Below are 19,695 nucleotides of genomic sequence, written 5' to 3' on the forward strand. Positions count from 1 at the left end.
TTTTGGTGCTGTTGATGACCACCTTTATTCCCTGTCACTACAGTACACTAATGTTTAACATCAGCTATCAAATTTCCCATCTTCAATAAGTAGCAAAAAAGTGTTGATCTAAAGGTGGCATCACAACCAACCACAGAAATTTCCTCTATCTACTGCTGCTGAGATGAAGGACGCAGCCTCTTGTAGCAGGAAGAATTTCTGGACCTTGTTTTGAGTTCCCGGCATCTGCTGAGGTTGTCGACGTAGGGGCTAAAATTTGATGCAGTGAGGATATCAGGGTATTTGACATGGAAGATGATACAAAATAAAACATCATGTAGTTTTCAGAGTAACAAGTTTGTGCCAGTAAGAACTACAGCTTGGCTTGAACTGGGAAAATACCAGTAGGAAGCCAACCAAGAATTAGTTTGTTTATACACTGCTTACTTTTAGCTTTCCAGCCCATCTAGCACGTGAATTTCCTCAGTTTACTTTCACCTGACATACGAAAGTGCTTTATGAGCCCTGATAAAAACTAATATTCAGTTAATGCCGCCCAATCTAAAGAGATGGAACTGGGAACAGTTAGTGAAATTTTCTTCTGCAGGGGAGCTGGTCTAGTCAAACTCAAGAGCAGAAGCAAGAGAGAGTAGTTTCTAATAATGACACAACCCCTAATTGTATAGATGACTATTTCAAGTCAGCTGCAAGAAAGCATGTCCACATGAAATGCTATTTGCATAAATTACACTTAGCCAGGCCAAGTCCTCCACCCATTGCACTACACGACGGAGCTTAACGCCGACCTCAGTGAGCTAGAGGCGTGGTTCTCAGTTGCGTGGGAGTTAAGACCAAACTCACAGTCAAAAATTGGGCATAGCAGCAGAAGAGCTGCCCAGTTTAAGAGGTGCCTAGCTTAAGTCCCCAGTCTCCAGATAATTCTCCTCCCTCATTCACTGACTGCCCACTCCTGAACACAAGACAAAACACTTTAACAGCAAGCTCCAGCAAGATTTTATTCAATGGTATACAACACAGAGAAATTAAGATTAAAGAAGAATCGTATACATTAGTAATTTTTCAAGTTGCTGAAACAAACCCATAGTGACTAGAACAACTGAGGCTGATGACATAACAAGAAGCATGGCGACCATCTCTCTAGTGTCCATACCTGCAAATATATCATAGAATCATATAATATGTTAATGCTTTTAGAAAAATTATGCTTCATACTAGTGCTGATTTGAGCAGATTTATTATCTTTCTACCACGATGTAATTAACACGTAAACCAGATGAAGGTGAAATGCTATGTTATGGAAACCTTAGGAGGTTCTCCACATTTCACTTCCCACAAAAGTCTATCCAGATACTAGTTAGGAGACTGAGCAATCCACAATATCCTACGCAAGAGACCCTCAGTATCATCATCTTTTGCCCTGAATCCCACTTCAAATATATCCTGCATGAAAACAAGCCCAAAGCTTGTCATAGCCCCAGACGTATTACTGAGCACTCATAAGAAGATATTTGTTCATGTCTCTGTTTCTCATCATGCTGCCCATGCCATGTTAAGTCACTCGCCAGGCAACACGGGCTCAGTTTTCATTAATGTTCATTCAAACATCTTAATATCCAAACTATGGTACTCAAGTTGTCATGTCAATGACGATTTGCACAACTGATTGTGAACCAGATCCCAAAGACTATCCTGAACAGTTACAATATCTGTTTTGGTTTGTTTTAATCTGGACTCTGGTTAGAATTAATATGTGGTTGGTTTTTTTTTTAAAGGAGGTGGGGAGAGGGAAAATCCACAGTTAAGATTAATGGATAAATGGTGCAGAATGATTCAAGTGACAAGCAAACTTCCTAACTACTCTCAAAAAACAATTACCCCTCAAAAACCCATCCTTGGATCTCCTATTATTATTCTAACAACAGAGGCCTTTGAAAAAACACAAAACAAAACAAAGAATACAGAAATTATGAATAAATGGGCCAAGGCTGCAGCAATGGCTACATGGACATTTGATTTCCAGATGCTAGGAAATCAGCTGTATTAATCTCTGAGCCTATTAGAGTTATAAAACACACCATCAAGATACAGAGAGTACCCAGTAAGACGTCTGGCACCTCAGCAGAAACGCTTTGGAACACAAGCAGCTAAATTCAGGTCATTTTCTAAACCCAAATTGCTCATGCGGCAGTATAGTATTCACCCGAGGCTCCACTTCCAGTGAATTCCATTTCTTTTCTGCTCTCCATTCTTGAATGTCAATAGAAATCACTAAGTAGTGACTAAGAGGAACAACTCCCACTTCCCCCACAGCTATTTGGGCTTCCTTCAGAGCTCATTTAGCACCGGCTGACTAAGGAAAGGTCCCTATCCAGCAAGGTGGAAGAAAAAACTTTCCTAACAGCAACTATGCCCTCAGACCCACAAATGAGAGAGACTACCCACGTATCTTGCATCGATCATTTCTATTAACAGAAGGACAATTGGATTTTTCATCTGGAAATCTGTGGAGGATACCTACTTTTGGAACTCCCATTCCCTGTTGTCCAGCGGACATACTTGGCGAGTTTTGAGCCAGCGAGAGATGCAGTGGAAGTGGAAAGCATGCTGGAAGAGAAAGTTCAGATCACATCATTTCAGAATACATGAATGTATCTCAATGTGAAAACTACCACTGAAAGCATCATGGTAAGAAGAGAGTAGCAAGTGTTTGCAGCCAAAGGTGGGGAGGACTCATCAGCCAGCTCACTGGTAAACACCAAGGAATTGAGGCACATTTTCAGAGAGGAAGGGAACATTAGTGAAATGGCAGCAGGGAGCCTGTTCCACAGTGCATGCAGTGGCAACTGACTGACTTCTGATGAAGGAGAGAACGCAGAGTTTAGCGGCTGCTAAAATTGGCAGAGCAGATGCTGATAAGAAGCATAATCAGAAAGACAAGAAAGAGGATTTCATAGTGAGTAGCAGGGATGATATATATGTATACATGCTGAAGCTTTCTGCCAGTCTTATGGACAAACCAAAGCCCGAATAAAAAGGAAACTTGCAAAATTAGAAAGAAAAAAAATCTCAATTACGTGTTTAATAAGGACATCCTTTTACACACCTCATATAGCTACTTAAAAACAAGGTTTCACTTGTGGTAACTCTTGCACACAAAATCGTAATTTTGACACTAGAATGTTCTAACGTGGTTTAAAAAATTGCGCTTGTCCTCTACAAACAGAATTGCAACATCTGTAATCCTGTTCCAGCATTATCACAATGTAGCTTGATCCCACACCATAGTGAAGATGGGACTGAGGAACAGGTAGTTATCCCATTATGGAAAATTATATCTTCCAGCTCAGGCCCAGGATACCTAAGAGGTATGCAAGTCTGAGTTCACATGCTAGTGGGACCATGTACGAAAGAGCACATAGGGCAACAAATTGAAGAGCTGGAGATTACACACTGGAACCGATTTGATCTTCCTCCAAAAGGGGAAGCAAATCACCTAGTTACCCCACATCGACTCCTTGAGTCAGCCTGCACAAAGACAAAATCAAGCATGCTGACATCCAAATAATCCTATTAAAATGCCTTAAAAAAAAGGCATAGCTCCTAGGCAGAACCTTGATCAGGAAAATCATGCTCAGAATGAAAGATCTACTATTCTCAAAAAAAAAAAAGGGGGTGGGGCTAAAGGCCTATCTTCCTCCCTTCTTTTCTGTCTTCCATATAACGCCCCTCCAACTTTCACTCTTTATGTTTTTTCCTCTCTCTCCTTTCTGCACTCTACTAAACATATGGTGTTTAAAATTCTTTTTTTCTGGTTGATTATCTGAAACATTTTATAGAACTCATTTTGTCCTGAGTCATCAAAAAAGGGGACAGCATCACCACGCATGAGCTCCACAATAAAACAGTTTTTCTTACATTGCAGACGCCCCATGCAACTGTGCACTCTTCAGAGGTAGCTGATGCTTGGTTTGCTTGACATTCTATGCCTGTGAAAACAAAGATTAAACACATATATGCAGAAGATGTACATGCAACATCAACTGGTAGATTTCTTCGTAATAGCAAGGGGCAGGGAGAAGAGCTCTTTGTTTTGTTGCATTTATTACATCAGGAAGTGTCAAGAGCTGTTGGTTTAATGTGTACGTTTTCCCAAAAGTATCAGATCAAAATATACTTCATCCTGCTTTCCTCCTTCCTCTACTTTTTTAGTATTCCAAATTTCCAGAGGGCAAGAGTACATAGCTCATCTACTGGTAACATGTGTCTGCTTTCCAAATTTTAAGGATAAATATTTTTAATTTGTTCTCTTGTGCGTTCATAGATGTCTTTTGATGATCAGCTGCAGTAGCAGAACCATGAAAGAAAGTTTACTTACATTCTTAGCCAGGTTTCTCTAAATACAAATCCACTGTCTTGTCAGACATTTTGTACTATCAGCTATATTTACAAATTAATTTGCTCATGTAATGCTGAAGTTTGCCAGTCTCTCTTCTATAGTCTTGTGACAGGTAAGCACAGTCCAAAAACACACAATAGAAAATACAGTTTAAAATGTATTTTTTTAACTTTTTACACCTTAGAGCGGAGTACCTAGGATGATCCCAAAAAAGATAAATACTATTTATGGGTTTGGGTTATGTTTTACTTTTTGTGTCAGATGGCATGGATGAAGGAGACGAGAGAGAGAAAAGAAAGAAGAACAGCACTGAGAAAATAAATCCAGCAACCTGGTTCTCCATTCTAGAGTCTGAAAAATTCACTTCTGCTCCAGCTCAAGAAGAAACTTCAGGAGAAAAAATGGTATTTCCAACTCCTCCACAGCCAGCAGCACAAACCTATGAGACCAACATTTTACTTCCTGCAAAAGGATGCTTTCTTTAAAAGCCAAGCCCAAATGGTTTAAAAGACATCCTGATAGATGATCAGCTTAGAACTCAATACATGGGCTTGTTGCTTGCTGGTTTTGCAGATTTTTTTTCCTGGCAAAGAAAATGTCTCAATGAGCTCCAATTCTCTGTTCACTGTTCGTGTGCCCGAATATGCTTGGAGGAAAAGGAATTTGATTCACCAATTAAAGATTCAAAAACTTTCAAACCCCACAGACTTCACTGAAAAAATGTGATCTTTATTTGCTCTGTCCTATTCATCTCTTTCTCCATTTTTCACTCTCTTTCAGGTGTGGAGGTGAACAAAATAAGAGCAAGGCCCACTTTTCCTGAGATGTGAGAGACATCAGTTAACCTTGGTCACAAGGAACTACTCAAGACAAGACTGAGGTCTAAAGAAACTCAGTAGCAACAACTGTTCTATGAGATTTGAATGAACCTGTATTTATTATACAGTGTACATCAAGATACGGTATACCACAGCAGGAAGTCCAAAGCTCAATCCCTGGCCTGCCTATAGAAGAGAACAAAATCCAGTGCACCTGAAATGTCTGATGTCTTAATTCCTTAAGCCCTCAATACATACAGCAATAAAACTAAATCTGATTAAGAAAATGGAAGATGCTCAAGAACCTTGAAGACCTTCAATTACTTTGGATATTTGTTTAAAATTTGACACCCAGGACTGCTGCCACGATTTTACTGTTACTGCAGTATAGACTCATGGTCTTGCTGAGTAGCATGGGGCATATTATATTAAGTTTTCAATATTTGGCATAAATCTGTACAGTAACAGAAAATGGTGAGAAGATGAGTAGTAGGAAAAGGAGAGAAAATTCATTTGAAGGAAGAAAAGTCAACTGGTAAGCAAACTTTAACTCAGGAAGTCTCTGCTGAAAGCAAGGGAATATATTCCAGCACACAATATACTTCTCTTGTTTCTTCTCCTCTTTCCCTGCTGGAAACAGGGTATTGGGCTTATTAGATCTGAAGTCCATCTAGCCCATTTTTATGTCATTTTGTCTGTTTTTTTTTTCCTTCTCTAAGTGGCCCTAACCCGTGAACCGTATGCTGTGGAACACAATATAATTTTTTTTTTCAGGCTTTAAAGGACTCTGTATTTTGACTGGGAGTGAGAGGGAAGAAAGGTGGTTTAGGTAAGGAAGAAAAGCAGCACTGGAATTCATTTTAGTGTTACTTAAACATTCGCTGACAAGCAAATACAGCCTAAAACATGACAGTCCCAAAAGCTTAAGAGGACAGATGAACTTTTGCAGAAATAGCTGAGGAGGAGTTCTCTGGTGGTGATGTAAGGCCTTTCCAACAAGACACCCAGATTTAACTCCCTCATCAAACAGGCTGGAGACTACTGCTGGTACTAGTACCCTCGGCTGCCAAAAAAGGGCGTCCCAAAAGCTGAAGCACTTTTTGGTCTCCTGCTTGCCTCATTTCAGAAAAGAACAATATATCAACAAAGAAATAAAACAAATAAACAATCTCTGTCAGAGAATGAAAGCTGATGATTCTGGCTCTTGAGAGAAAGAGAAGCTATTTACCAGCTGCTGACCCAAAAGAAGCAGTAAGAGTGAGATAGTAACAGGTACTGAAGGAATACTGAACAACTCTTCTGCTGCCTTGCTTTTGCCAGAGTACCTGGAGGTGAAGGCAGAAAGATACAGCTAAAACCTGAAATACCTGTAAATAATTGTGAAAGATGCAATGGAAGCATTTCAACTCAGGGAGTTACAGAAGTGCATATTATATAATGGCAACTTCTGAATCTTGGCATCTATTAAGAACCATCCCTCTTCCTATACATTTTCTGTTGCAGAAATCTTCTGTATATTTACCTAACAAGAAGAGCAACCTAAGATTTAAGTAGCCAAAATGGCAGGTAAAAGAAGTAAAGTACATGTCTTCTGTTCACAGCTACAATAACAGCCCACTGCTCTGGTAAATTTGACGATAAGAGCTCTTCAAAGCGGCTTCCGCTTGAACAAGGATTACCACTGTATGGGTTCCCCTTTCTCTTTACGTGTTGCCTTCTAAATCATATCATGAAGAGATCGACTTATTGGGAAGAAATAGATACACGTTGCTTGGCTAACCCAACACATCATGTACTCACTCAGAAAAGAGAAAAAGAAAAAACAAATAACCAGGGTAATAAATTTGAAGTACACTTGTTACTTGTCCTATGAGGAGCAGCTAAGGACTTTGGGTTTGTCTGTTTTGGAGAAAAAGAGGCTGAGGGGTGACCTCATTGCTCTCTCTATACAGCTTCCTGAGGACGGGAAGTGGAGAGGGAGGCGCTGATCTCTTCTCCCTGGTATCCAGTGCCAGGATGCGTGGGAATGGTTCGAAGCTGCACCAGGAGAGGTTTAGACTGGACATTAGGAAGCATTCCTTTACTGAGAGGGTGGTCAAACACTGGAACAGGCTTCCTAGAGAGGTGGTTGATGTCCCAAGCCTGACAGTGTTTAAGAGGCATTTGGACAATGCCCTTAACAACATGCTTTAACTTTTGGTCAGCCCTGAATTGGTGAAGCAGTTGGACTAGATGATCATTGTAGGTCCCTTCCAACTGAATATTCTATTCTAGTCTAGTCTATTCCCCCAAAATGTAGAATGAGCTCTTCAAGTTAATTTTTCAAACTTCAGAGGAACTTCAGAATTTTCCCCTTGCCATTCTCTCCAGTTTCTTAGGAATTATCTGCAGATTTTATTAAATACCTACCCTAAGTTGTCCCCCATCATGTCATCGTATGATTCCTTCTACTTATAACCCCCTTGTATGACACTCAGTATTTCCTGTTAGTATCACACCCTCAAAATACATGTCCGCAGCTATCACGTTCCACTCCTCCTTATGACTTAGCAAACTATATGTACTTAGTTCTGTTCTTCTATTCTTCTCATAAATCCAAAATCATTCAACCTGTTAAGCATCGTGAGATTCTTCTTTGGATTCTATGCAAGATACCTATCTTTGTGAAGCTGGAATATCAAATCTGGTACTTCGCATCTTACTATCAAAGAAAGGGGATGGTATTTTGATGGCACTTTTTACACAGTTCAAAACTATACCGGTTACCTTACTACAATATTACATTCCATGTTTTACACCAGAAGGTAATCCACTATACTAAACTTAGTGTTTAGTTAATACTCTCCAACTTACCATGTTGCAATGACAGCATCAGAGAGCAAGCCTTTGAAGAAATCAAGAACACTGCTCAAGTAAAATCTAAATAGGACCTGGGTCTTTCCAGAGAAGAATGAAACCAAAACACTGAAAATCTACTCATTCCTTCTGTACACTGAATACAAACCAAACTGAGGGCAGGGGGAATCCTTTGACCATACTGTTACCGAGTCATAACGTACATGCATGAGGAGAACTGCATGACACCTTAACATTGATGCCTGACTTTACAATGTTAACAATCTTCTATTAGCATGGCTGGTGTTACTTATCACTCTTTTAATGTTTTCCCTCTCAAGATTTCTCTTCATCACTAGGAGAGGGAGACATTTGTATCCTGCATTTTATCAAATTGAATCTTGTGTTGTTCTTTCCTGCACATTCTATTAATTTTTCCTCAACTTCCCATCACTTCACATCTTATGTTTGAAAATCTAATTAAAGTGCTGTTTAGCAACATTAATGAACTGTAACAAGGAAGTAAGTAAATCCAGAGCCAACACTGATCTCTGAACACCAATTTAGACACCCCTTCTACTCTGTATACTGCCAATTTTGGTCTGTCATTTGCAGTCCAGGCTTTTCATGACATTGCTCATACCCAAACTAATAATGTGTTATACTTGAGCAACTCAAAGAAGAAAAAAAAAATTACCTATGCCCTTTTCCTTCACTGCTTTTCCTAATCTACCTATACACTCTCAAGTCCACCCCCATTTTGGTAAGATTTTTTTTTTTTTAAGAATTGACACACAAAAACTCTCCTTCCAGCTCCTCCACACCTCTCCTTCATCCTCTTATGTCCTATTTGCTATTTATAAAAAATAGCAAATATATGAGACAGTATTTGGTCTCTCATGGGAGGCACTATTAATTTTGAGGCAGATTCATAGAATGAAACACAGCAGCATCCACTATCTTACAATATATCCCACTTATCATGAATAATTATCTTGAATTACAGGATTTTATATATTTATTCTATGCATTTGTAAATTCTATAAATGTAACTTATGTTCTAACAAATCTTTAAAAATCCATTTGCCTGTCAGCAACATGCTTTCCTCTCTAGTGTATCATAAAGCTGAGAGACTTAAGTAGTAGTCCAGTGTCCACCACAACTACTTTTTAGAACGGTACAGGTTAGAGGTACTTAAAAAAGAAATCTTTACATCAAAGGACCTCAGCATATTTCATAACCCCTGTCCTCACTTGCTTCTCTTCAGTGTTATCATTCCCCTTCTAATAACCAAGAATAAACTGAGGCATGGATAGGCAGTAACTGGCTCAAAATACAAACATATCTGTCCCAAAGCAAAGAAGTGAACTTGCGTTCAGTGTTTTCTCTTTACAAAAAAACCCACAACTTCTGAGAGTAGTTTTGTAATTATTATTTAAATATGACATAAAATCAGGTGCATCTCTCACTAGTTGTTACTACAAACTTGAGGTCTCATTTTTCTGAAATGTTTTATTTCCGTATAGGCTTATTAGACAGTAAGTTAGCATTACCAGTAGTTCCAAGGGCGACTGCATAAAACCAAAGTGCAACAAAACTATCACAATGGGATCATGACTGGCCATTCCCAGGCACTACAGCTGTACCTGCTCTGTTTTTGGGGGGTTCCACAATCCTCACATTTTAGTAATATAGGCAAATAAGGCAAATTTGTATCTGGGGTATATTAAAAAGTCTTCTGTCCCTCATGACTGAAACAAGATGGACAGTTAGTTATTGTGCCAACAGTACCTTGTCAGTTTTGAGGGGGAAAAATGGTTTTGTATTCATTACAAATCCCTTAAGGGATTGAAACCAGTAATTTCATGTATGCACACCTATTTCACAATAGACATTTGTATACTTAATTCCATTATCACTTTATTTTCCTACATAGCAAGCATATTTGTTAATTGAACCATCAAGATTATACAGCAAAAAATCAAACCAATACTACCAATGCATTGTTTTTGATTTAGGCATTTGATTATTCTCCTTTGTAAATGAACAATTAATTCTCTATGTGGCTACAAAATTCCCCATACTATAACATTAACTAACTTTTGCAAGGTGTTTTTTTCTGGAATGAGGAGTCAAATGAAGTTACTGGTCCAAGCCTTTCCTGGCCAGACACAGAAAATGTTACAAGATTTCATCCTAATTAAGTGTAATCAGAAAGTTGATACCCATAGCAACATCCCAAACTCTAAAATCTAATATCTCTCTTTGTAAGCATTACCTGTTGACCCTGAATAATTTCAGTTCCTCCTGGCTCTTTATTATTACTCCTTTTCCTCTTTGTTGCATGCAAACTACACTCTAACATCATCTCGTCTGTAGATGTGGTACCAAGGGATTCTACTCTTTACAAGGAAAGGGTGAGGGAAAAGCAGTATGGTGACAGAGGTCATAAAAATAGATTATAGGACTTCAGCATTACATCAAATAGAGCTTAGTATTTGTACTGTGAAGACTTAGTTCCTAACTGAAAGCTGCATTTGCTGAATTATACCCTGAACAGAGGAAATTTCAGCTGTGCATCACATACAAGTCAAAACTGTCAGCTGTCTTCCCCACCATTTACTTACATAGATCCATAATATGGTTTCTGCAAATGGCACAGTTATCAACCACAATGTCCCATGCCCACAGAGCTACTGCGTTCCACTAGAGGGGGGAAAAAGAAAAAAGAAAAACACAGTTTCGACTCAATTTACAGCATACAGAAATCCTTGTTATTCTCTCAAGATCCCATGTATTTTTAAAATGGAAAAGCTGGGATAATTAAAAAAAAAAGATCGTAGTAGTCCAGAGTAATTCTTTATCATGAGTTCAGGTTACTAGAAAGCAGTGGTACATTCCTCTCATGTACCTCCCAGACCCAATGTCTCCTTCCAACTTCAGAAACAAGGCAACTCCCCTAGTCCCCTTTTTTGTGAAACAAATGCAAACATCTGCATTTCTATTCAAGATCCAGAGGCAAGGATGCAGCTCGTGCCACATCCTCAATTCTGATGTTAAGGACAGTGCCTCGGAGAAAGGCCAATCCAGATGCCATTTTGTTAAGAGGAATTTCCATTATTCGCAGCAGTTCTTCTAGTAACCACCCCCCAGACCAGTTGGGGTCAAGAACTAAAATAATCTCTAATGCTACCCTTCGTTGACTCCTGAACAATCTCCTCTGCAAAAAGGTTACTAGGCAATGACCTACCAGCAAGGCTGAATATAAAAATTTCAAAGTACTACGAAATTAACCTTTCAAAGACCAACAAATATCTCTGTCCCATGCTACTTCAGGGGAAAGGCTGGCTACAAATTTCCAGGGCAGTTTTATAAAACTGATTCAGAATGAGGACTTTAAGACAAGCTATGCAGAAAAGCATAGCACCTTTTTATTCCTCCCCACAAAAAACATAATCAGGTGTTTTGTAAATTCATTAAATAGATGGGTTTGCCTTCAATATTCAAAGCAATCCAAAATCACAGTGGTAGTTGGGATAATCTTCATTTAATACTTAAGCAGTCTAGATATTTTGTTTCCTTCCATTTTTTCAGTATATGATTGTATTGACTGTACTACAGTAAATCTTCTCTACTGTGTTCCATTTACATCTCAATGTTTTCATTGCTTCCCCTCAGTTGGGGATTCTGAAGGAGGACTGCAGACTGCCAAGTATTGATAAGCCGTATAAATTTTGATAAGCACTTTCATTTTTCATTAATACCGATATAAAAAGTCATCACAACACTACTAGATCTTTTAGGAAATGGGTCAGTAGTGATCTCATTTTTTCTCCCCATCTTCCAACTTCAAGTCTAGCCAGCCTTCTGGCTGAGGTACTCATCTCTCAAGGACTTCATCCACACTTCAAGGCACCTAGGATAAAAGTTCCCAGCACACTTATCTCTCCCACACTCTCAGGTACTTAATCTCTTGTCCCAACATAAGCTACTCTTGCGACCCACAGAACCCGTACTGAGCCACACATGCAACAAATGCGCCTTGGTACCTTGCTGGAGAGGAGGAATGCCAGTGACACATAAAAGGTGCCGCTTCCTGCTGCTCTCATGTGCTATTATATCTGTCCCTATTTCCAAAGAACAAGCAGTCACGTCATCCAAACATCTCCTTCTGCGTAGACCTGCAGCTCTGTACTGAGCTAGGGGCTTCCATTATCACTGATGACAACTGCAGTTCAAACAAACTACATCTGCGAGCAGGAATCACAGGAAATGTTTGCCGATATCCAGTCCAGGAGTCATTTTCCCCCAAATTCTACCTTAGCACAAGGTCATGCAGACTCCCTACTTCCTCTGCACCCTCCTGTAACAGGTTTGGACTATTACCAGGATCCAGCTGACAGACAAACTGGTGGCACTGGACAGAAAAATAGTACTATGGCTGTTCTGGGGATTCAAACAAAGCCAAGGTGACAGAAGAGCATTTGCTGACTACACATACGTTGTTATGGCTTGATTTAATGAAAAAGAAAAAAAAAAAAGCGGCCACACAGATTTGTGCGTAGCGTCTTACGCAGCACATGGGGCAGCTGGGCCAGAGCGGCCGGGGCTGAGGAAGAGGAGGCAGCACCCCACCCCTGCTCCCCGGCCTGAGCTGCCCAGAGGCTCTGCGTAACGCGGCCTGGCCGCGGGGGGACACAGAGCAGCCGAGCCTCGGCAGGTCGGAAGCGCCCGAGGGGAGCAGGCGGCGGAGCTCCCTGACAGGGGCAGTCCCTCAGACCTCCCTCCTCCCGTCCGCGCGGCCCACGCCAGCCGCGCCCGCTGATTGGCCAGCCCCCGCTCCACGTGCAGCGGCCCGCCTCAGCTATTGGCCCGGACGCATGTCAAGGCTCCCCGCAGGGACGGCCCCGCCCCTCCCGCCGCGCCGGTGCGGAACCGGGCACTGAGCTCCGTGAGGGGAGCGGGAAGTCGCCCTCTCCCCAGCCCCGCTCGCCGCCACCAGGCCAGTCCCGGCCTCCCCCTCCCTCTGGGGCCAGCTGGAGGAGCGCGCCGGCGGGCCTCACTTTCTTCACTTCGAAGCGCTTCTTGCCGGCGCCGCTGTTGGTGCCGCTAGGGGTGTCCACATCCATCGCGGCCGCCATTTTGGATGCGTGAATCGCCCGTCCTGCTCCGCGCGCATGCGCGGCTGGGAGGGGCGCGGCGCGGGGACGACGAGCGGGAAAGGTGGGCGGGTCTAACTCTGGTCCCGCCCCCTCACTCGCCCCGCCCCGTCACCAACAGGTGCCGGGAGGGTAGAGAAGCTCGTCAGCGGGGGGAGGCGGGGCGTGCGGTCACGTGAGGCGGGCTCTTAAAGGCGCCTGTCAGGGCGGGGCTGAGCGCCCCTTCTGCCGTTACCTCATCATCCCCCCTTCCTCCCTCCTCCTCCGCGGAGATTGCGCAACCCGAGAGGAGGGGGCGCGCGGGGAGCCGGTGGGGGAGGTGCATTTAAAGGGATACGCACCGAAAGGCTGGGGTGGGTGGGGCTGTCTCGCCCCTCAGGCGAAGCGAGAGGGGAGGAACCGAGACCGGCCCCGGCCACGCTCCCCCTTCCCTCCCTCAGCCCGCCCGCGAGCGCCGCTCTCGGCTCCCCGAGGCCAGGGAGCAGGCGCCGCGGGCCGGGCCGGGCCGCGTGGCCCGGGTGCAGTCCCCCGGGAGGGCTCGCCGGGCCACCGCTGCGCGGCCTCGCCTCGCCTCAGGCAGCGCCGGGGCTGTCCCCGGCCTCCGCAAGGGCCGAGCGAGGCGGGAGAAAGACGGGGGAGAGGTGGGGGATTCACGGTAGCGGAGAGGCGAGCGGTGCCGGCGGTGGAGCGGGGCGCGGCTGAGGCGGAGGGAAGGGGGGAGATGGGGCGGGTGACAGCCGCTTGTGTGGGAAACGGCCCCGCTCCGTGGCTGCCGCTGCGGCGGGGGTGCCCCTGTTTCGGGTCATCGAGCGGCAGGCCTGGCTGGCTCCTGTGCGGCAGGCAGGCAGGGGAGGCGGCGGTGCCTGACAGGGGCTTCGGCGGCTTGGCCGAGGGGTCACTACTAAGCACAGCCCCAGACCCTGCCAGCTGCTGTGCGTACTCAGTCTCTAATTCTTGTGTAGCACTTCAATAAAATCACTTGGGATTGGCCTCTCTGCCGTACTGCGAAGGGCTTCATCCCTTAATAATAAACTTTATGCTCATTTTCTTGCATCCTAATGGAGCTCCAGCAAGCGCAGAATGGGGCAGGCACGTTGGATTTACTGCTGTAGCCCTTTTTTTATCGCTAGTGGTCCAGTTGTTTTTAAATGGAATATCACGATTGCTAGAGAAAGAATTCGCATTGTCCAGGCTACTCTTTTAGCACACACATTAGGCTAGCAATAGTTATGATCAACATGGATTTTACTTGCGGTGCTAGAGCTGCCCAAGCCAAGCCTGTTCTGTTGCAAAGGTGGACACAACAGGCATGGGGGCTCATACTGGGAACCTCCTCTCCCTGTCAGGTATAGCTCAAAGTACTTTTCTGAGAAGATCAGTAGTAGTATTCCCCAAGATGTGGAAACTGAGGGGAAGATACTCCTGAGCAGAACAACAGCAGGCCTTGAAATAGCCAGCTTCGCAAGGTCCTTGTAGATGTGCTGTCTCTTTGCAAAATCAACCCCTTAAAATAAACTTTTACACCATGTTGCTGCATAGGTGCAGGAAGGAGGAGGTAGTAGAAGCACTAGGCATTCCCCTGTATATATACAGGCAAGCAATATCTATACTGTATGTATCATGAGCATTGGGGCCAGTCTGGCTCCATGATATCCATCTTGCTGTATGCATACAGCTTTTACCTGTGATCCAGTGCCTGCTGGGATGGGATGTCTGTCAGTCTCCAAATAAACTTTAAAGTAGAGCTTTGTGGTAAGGACAAGATGATGCTGACATTGGATGCGTTGGAATCATTTTCACTGGGATTCATATTTGAAAGACATGTAACACTTGTGCCTTGAGTTAAGCACATACCTAAATGTTTGCAGGGTCAGGTTGAGCCTGAAAGTTGTGCACACACAGAGTAAAATTAAGTTTGAAGAAGAAAAATGCCTTTTCTCATTTATATACCGCTTAACATCTCTAGTTATCACAAGGAAAGCTTCAATTTCAGTTAACTGCCCCTTTCCCCAGATGCTGCTCAGTTATGGTGCGTCTCTTATTGCTAACAATAAAATGAAGCTGCACAGGTTCGGCTTTTCATCCTGTTGCTCCTTATTCAGGACTGTAGTGTGAAGGCCATTGCAAAGGAGTATTTTGAAAATGGGAGGCGGGTGCTTGAGAAAATCGATTTTTCACCTTTAAGAAAATAGCTCTTTTCAAAGCAGAGTTTACAAGATTTTCTTTTTAATAGAAACATGAATTTTAACCCTAAATGTCTATGGTAATGTCCCCAGTAGGACGTTACTCAGTAGGAATCCAGGGCATTCAACAAACATGTACAGTAGGGCATATGCATAGCAGAGAAATGTTAACATTCATTTTCACTTTAAATGACTAGTGCAATATAAAATTATAGTCGTCTTTTCCACCTCAGCTGGTGTCACCATAGGGAGATGGTTGCCAGTGGGTAAAAGCCATGCAGCCAGTAATCATGTGGTCTGGATTTATCTCTCTGTATCTGGCAGCAAAAAGAATATAGTGATGCAGATCTTAAGTCTTGCTAAAAAGGTGGTGGTGCTTTCAGAAAAAAAGATAACAAACATGATGCAGAACAGAACATATATCTGCATGCTTATTTAATTAATGTTTACTGATACATGTATGCACCTCCCCAACAATGGGAAGTGCATTAAGAGATCTCCAGTGTGCTTTACAAAGTGAAATTAGTGATGGTATTCCCTAATAGTCCTGCACTTCATAAAAAGGTCTGAGCTACCCTCTTTACCATACATGAAATAATCTGTTTTCTGTTGATTTTAGTGCCATCTCTAATTTCTTTCCTCCTAGGAAAAGTGCAGCTCCTCAGACCTGTTTTCTCCCACTTACGGCTATATGTTATAGACAGGTGTCAGTAGCTGCTGCAGAAAGAAAGGCTGCAGCTTTGAAAGCATCCACCTCAGAAGAAATACAACACTGTGGTCCAAATGACCAGGGGTGCTTTGAAGAATGGATCATTTTTCAAATCACAGGGACATGCAGGGGAAAAAGAGGAGACCGCCAAGCTGAAAAGGCAGGGAGACACACAGACTAGGTGACACATGACAACTATTCTGAGTATGGTCAGTCCCAATTAAAATGAGACAAACTCCCTCTTCCAGTTGCCAAAAACTGTTCCAAAAGGCAAGGTACCAACAACCTGGTGACACCAGTGCAATTACCTTCCAAAACCAGTGTGTTTCACTTTGGTTATTGTCTTTCTCCTTTACAGTCCTCCTGTTGGTGTGTTTTTTTTTCTGCAGCCACCAACGTTGTCCTACATGGGATTTAACCCCCAAATGATTCCGCCCTCCATACATGCACCCTTAGAAAGCGTGTGCCTGACTGGGCTGCTGTGGAACTGTGACAGAAGGGGTGGCTGCTTGCAGCCCTGGCTCTCCGCAACTGCACCCACGCGGGGACTGCGCAGAAGGCCAGGTAGTGGTGGTACTGACAAAACTTGTTCCTCCAAAGCACCAGAACAGAGGGATTCAAAGGGCAGGGGGAGGATCCCCCAGAACTAACTGAGTCAGAAGGAAAACGCACGCAGGCAAGGTTGCTTCGCTTTCCAGTCCTTGCTGCCTGAGCCTTTTGCATTCTGCTTCCCAGCCCCGCAGACAAGGTGAGCGGTGCATCCTCTGCTATCACAACTCATCCTCAGCGCACGCACCAATGCCACAGGATCTCGCTGGGGCACTTGGGTCACTCTCAGGAATGAAACTGTTCTGAAAGAGAGGAGAGAATTGCAACGCTTTCAAACACACTTTTAGAGCAACACCTTTCCTTTACTGTACAGTCATGAGAGTAGGGATGGGCCTTCCAAGACTGCCAGGAGCAGAGAGCAGGAGGGAAAAAAGGGAGGTGGCCCCTTTCTAAGTGCTTACAAACCTCAAGTTTTTCTGCTGCCTCTCTGTGCTTCACCTTCTAATTGATACCAGACGGTTCAATTTAGCCACAGTTTAGCAAGAGTAGGCCTCAGAGTTAGCAACGGTTTAGCAAGAGTAGGCCTCAGAGTAGGCTCTAAAGGCCTGCTCTGTGTTACCTTTATACAGAACAACTTTCCTGTCAATAATTTTCCTTTTAGCTAGAATAATAATAGTTTCTGAAGTAAACTACATGTTTTGTACATAGAGTTTGTTTATGGGAATGATAACAAGGTTCTAGTAAACAAAGATTCATGCTGTTTACACTTAGTCCTAGAAAAACAAAGGTCTCTGCTAATTATATAAGGCCAAAAGACAAAACAAAACTGTAAAGAACAACTTTGTGATGTCTAAATTAACTTGATTCATAAACTCTTGTGTCAGAGGAGAGATAAGTCCAAAACGATATCATCTTCTTGGGAACACATGTACTTGTAAACAAGAAGGCTTCAACCACGCTTGCGCACAAGCACAATTTAAGGGGGATTGGGACCACCAGCGACCCCCAGAGACCACCAAAGACCCCTTCCCCAATTTAGTACGCATGCGTAAAGACATTACGTAATGCATTACATAATGTGTTATATATAAGTTTTTTTTTAATTGGGTGGGTTTTTTTCTTGGAATTGTGTATATAAGGAGCAAGCTTTTGTTCTTAGGCGTGTATGATAGGAGGAGAGATCCCCCATGCACCCAGCTGTAATAAACCAATGTCGGCTTTCTAAACTATAATTTGGTTTGGAGAGTTTTCTTGGTTACTCTTTTTCGGTAACAGAATTTGGCGACCCAGATGGGACAAGATCTCCGGAATCTCCACAGACCAGAGGAATCATGAGGACTCCAGCACGCACCGGAGTATTTTCGGGGAAGCCTCCGATTCCCTGGTCGGGTGAGTTTCCAAGACAGCTAACAGCTATCTGGGATATTAACGACATTGGTTGTGAGTATTGGTGCCGGTATTTTAATTTGGTTGCTTGGTTGTTTGGTTGCTTACAAATAAGTCATACCTGAATTAAGTGAGCATTGTTAAGCTATTGGTATTGGTGTGCACAATTGTGATAATCTGTACGCTACTACGGGGATGCCCGGAGTCCGGATTTTGGGTTGAATATTGGTTTTGTACATATTTGTATATATTCGTATATTCATTGCCGCTTAGCGAAACTGCTTTTGACTTTCAGCTTGCAAGTTTCTCTCTGTGTTCTACATTCCTCCCTTTCAGGGGAGGGAAAGGAGAAAAGGGGGAGGCGAACGGCGTTTTGCCGTTTACTGTTTGTTATCGGTTTAACAGCCAGTCCGGCTTTGAACTGTGATAGATTTATTTGTTGTGGTACTTGTATAACTTTGTTCGGGTATTCGTGTTAATTTTGAAACTTTGTAAAATGGGAAACAGTTTGTCTACCGAAGGGGGGATTCTCCCTTCGGGCTCTCCCTTGGGTTGTATATTAAAACACTGGAAAAAGTTTGGGGGTGATCCCCTTACTTGTAAAAAGTTAGTAGAATATTGTAATCAGTGGTGGCCTTTGTATATCCTAGATGATCAGGAGAAATGGCCTAAAAACGGGAGTATAAGTTACAACACAATACTGCAATTAATGTTGTTCTGTAGACAAGAAGGAAAGTGGGATAAGATGCCGTATGTGAATTTGTTCTTTGCATTACGGGAAGATTATGATGTGCGTAAGGAATGTGGTTTGATTGTAAGCGAAAGTGAAGTATTGGTGTAGTCGGCAGGATTCTGCTGCCTGCTTAAGGTGTGACTTTGGTGGTGCCCTAAGTAGCGTCAAGCAGGAATTACCTGGTACATGAGGCTAGTTTCCTTTGAGCAGTTGCAAACCAAGAAGTGAAAATCAAGTGCATTTTATTACTTTTTAAAGAACTGCAGGGCTGGCTGGCTGCCCTCTGGTCGCTAATGCCACTAAATCCATTTGACTTGACTAAGCTGGGATTTCTAGCACCCTTTGCTTTTGGATGCCCAAACCCACAGAGAGCATTCACAAATGACTATTGGGGCAAAATTGAATCTACCATCTTTCCGTGTTGCCACAAAACTTCTCGAAGTCACAAAATAAGCAAACAACCTCGCACCAAGGCTCTGTAGCATCCCTCGCTGATTCAGTGTGCTTGGCATAGGAAAGCTGAATTCAAAGAACAGAGCCAGAGGCGTAGATTAAGCAATATATCCCATAGATTTTTGGGCCAGACTGTGCTTGGTTTCTGCAGAAACCAAATCCCCTTGCCTCTGTGCATGTTTTCCAGATGATGGTCACGTTATACCCCATATAGTACCCCTGGCTTTGCAATCCATTACTAAAGTCTCAGGAGAGAAATGGAGCCTCCAGCCCCCAATAATATAGCTAAAAAGAACAGATGAGATTCTGAGAGAGGAGCAGGTTGTACCATTTAATGGGATGGTGACTAATTGTTGCTCTTCCTTTCTCATGGCATTTTACCTGAAGCTGCTTGATAACTTGCAGATGAAATAACATACAACCATCGTGGCAGCCTGCAGGTAAGTACGTGCTTGCAAAAACCATAATACTTA

At 43.0% G+C, this 19,695-nt stretch overlaps 1 protein-coding gene across 1 annotated transcript; it reads right to left on the reverse strand.

Moving 5' to 3' along the window:
- Nucleotides 1-969: 969 nt before the first annotated feature.
- RBX1 (ring-box 1) lies at nt 970-13,240 on the reverse strand. The gene is made up of 5 exons (XM_068401875.1): nt 13,114-13,240; nt 10,678-10,756; nt 3,916-3,986; nt 2,519-2,604; nt 970-1,150 (listed from the first exon to the last, which is right to left on the reverse strand). Exons 1-5 carry the CDS (start codon nt 13,189-13,191, stop codon nt 1,138-1,140), a joined length of 327 nt encoding a protein of 108 aa, XP_068257976.1. The 5' UTR covers nt 13,192-13,240; the 3' UTR covers nt 970-1,137.
- Between the last annotated feature and the right edge of the window lie 6,455 nt (nt 13,241-19,695).

The sequence above is a fragment of the Nyctibius grandis genome, chromosome 5 (genome assembly GCF_013368605.1).
Source record: "Nyctibius grandis isolate bNycGra1 chromosome 5, bNycGra1.pri, whole genome shotgun sequence".
Classification (NCBI taxonomy): domain Eukaryota; kingdom Metazoa; phylum Chordata; class Aves; order Nyctibiiformes; family Nyctibiidae; genus Nyctibius; species Nyctibius grandis.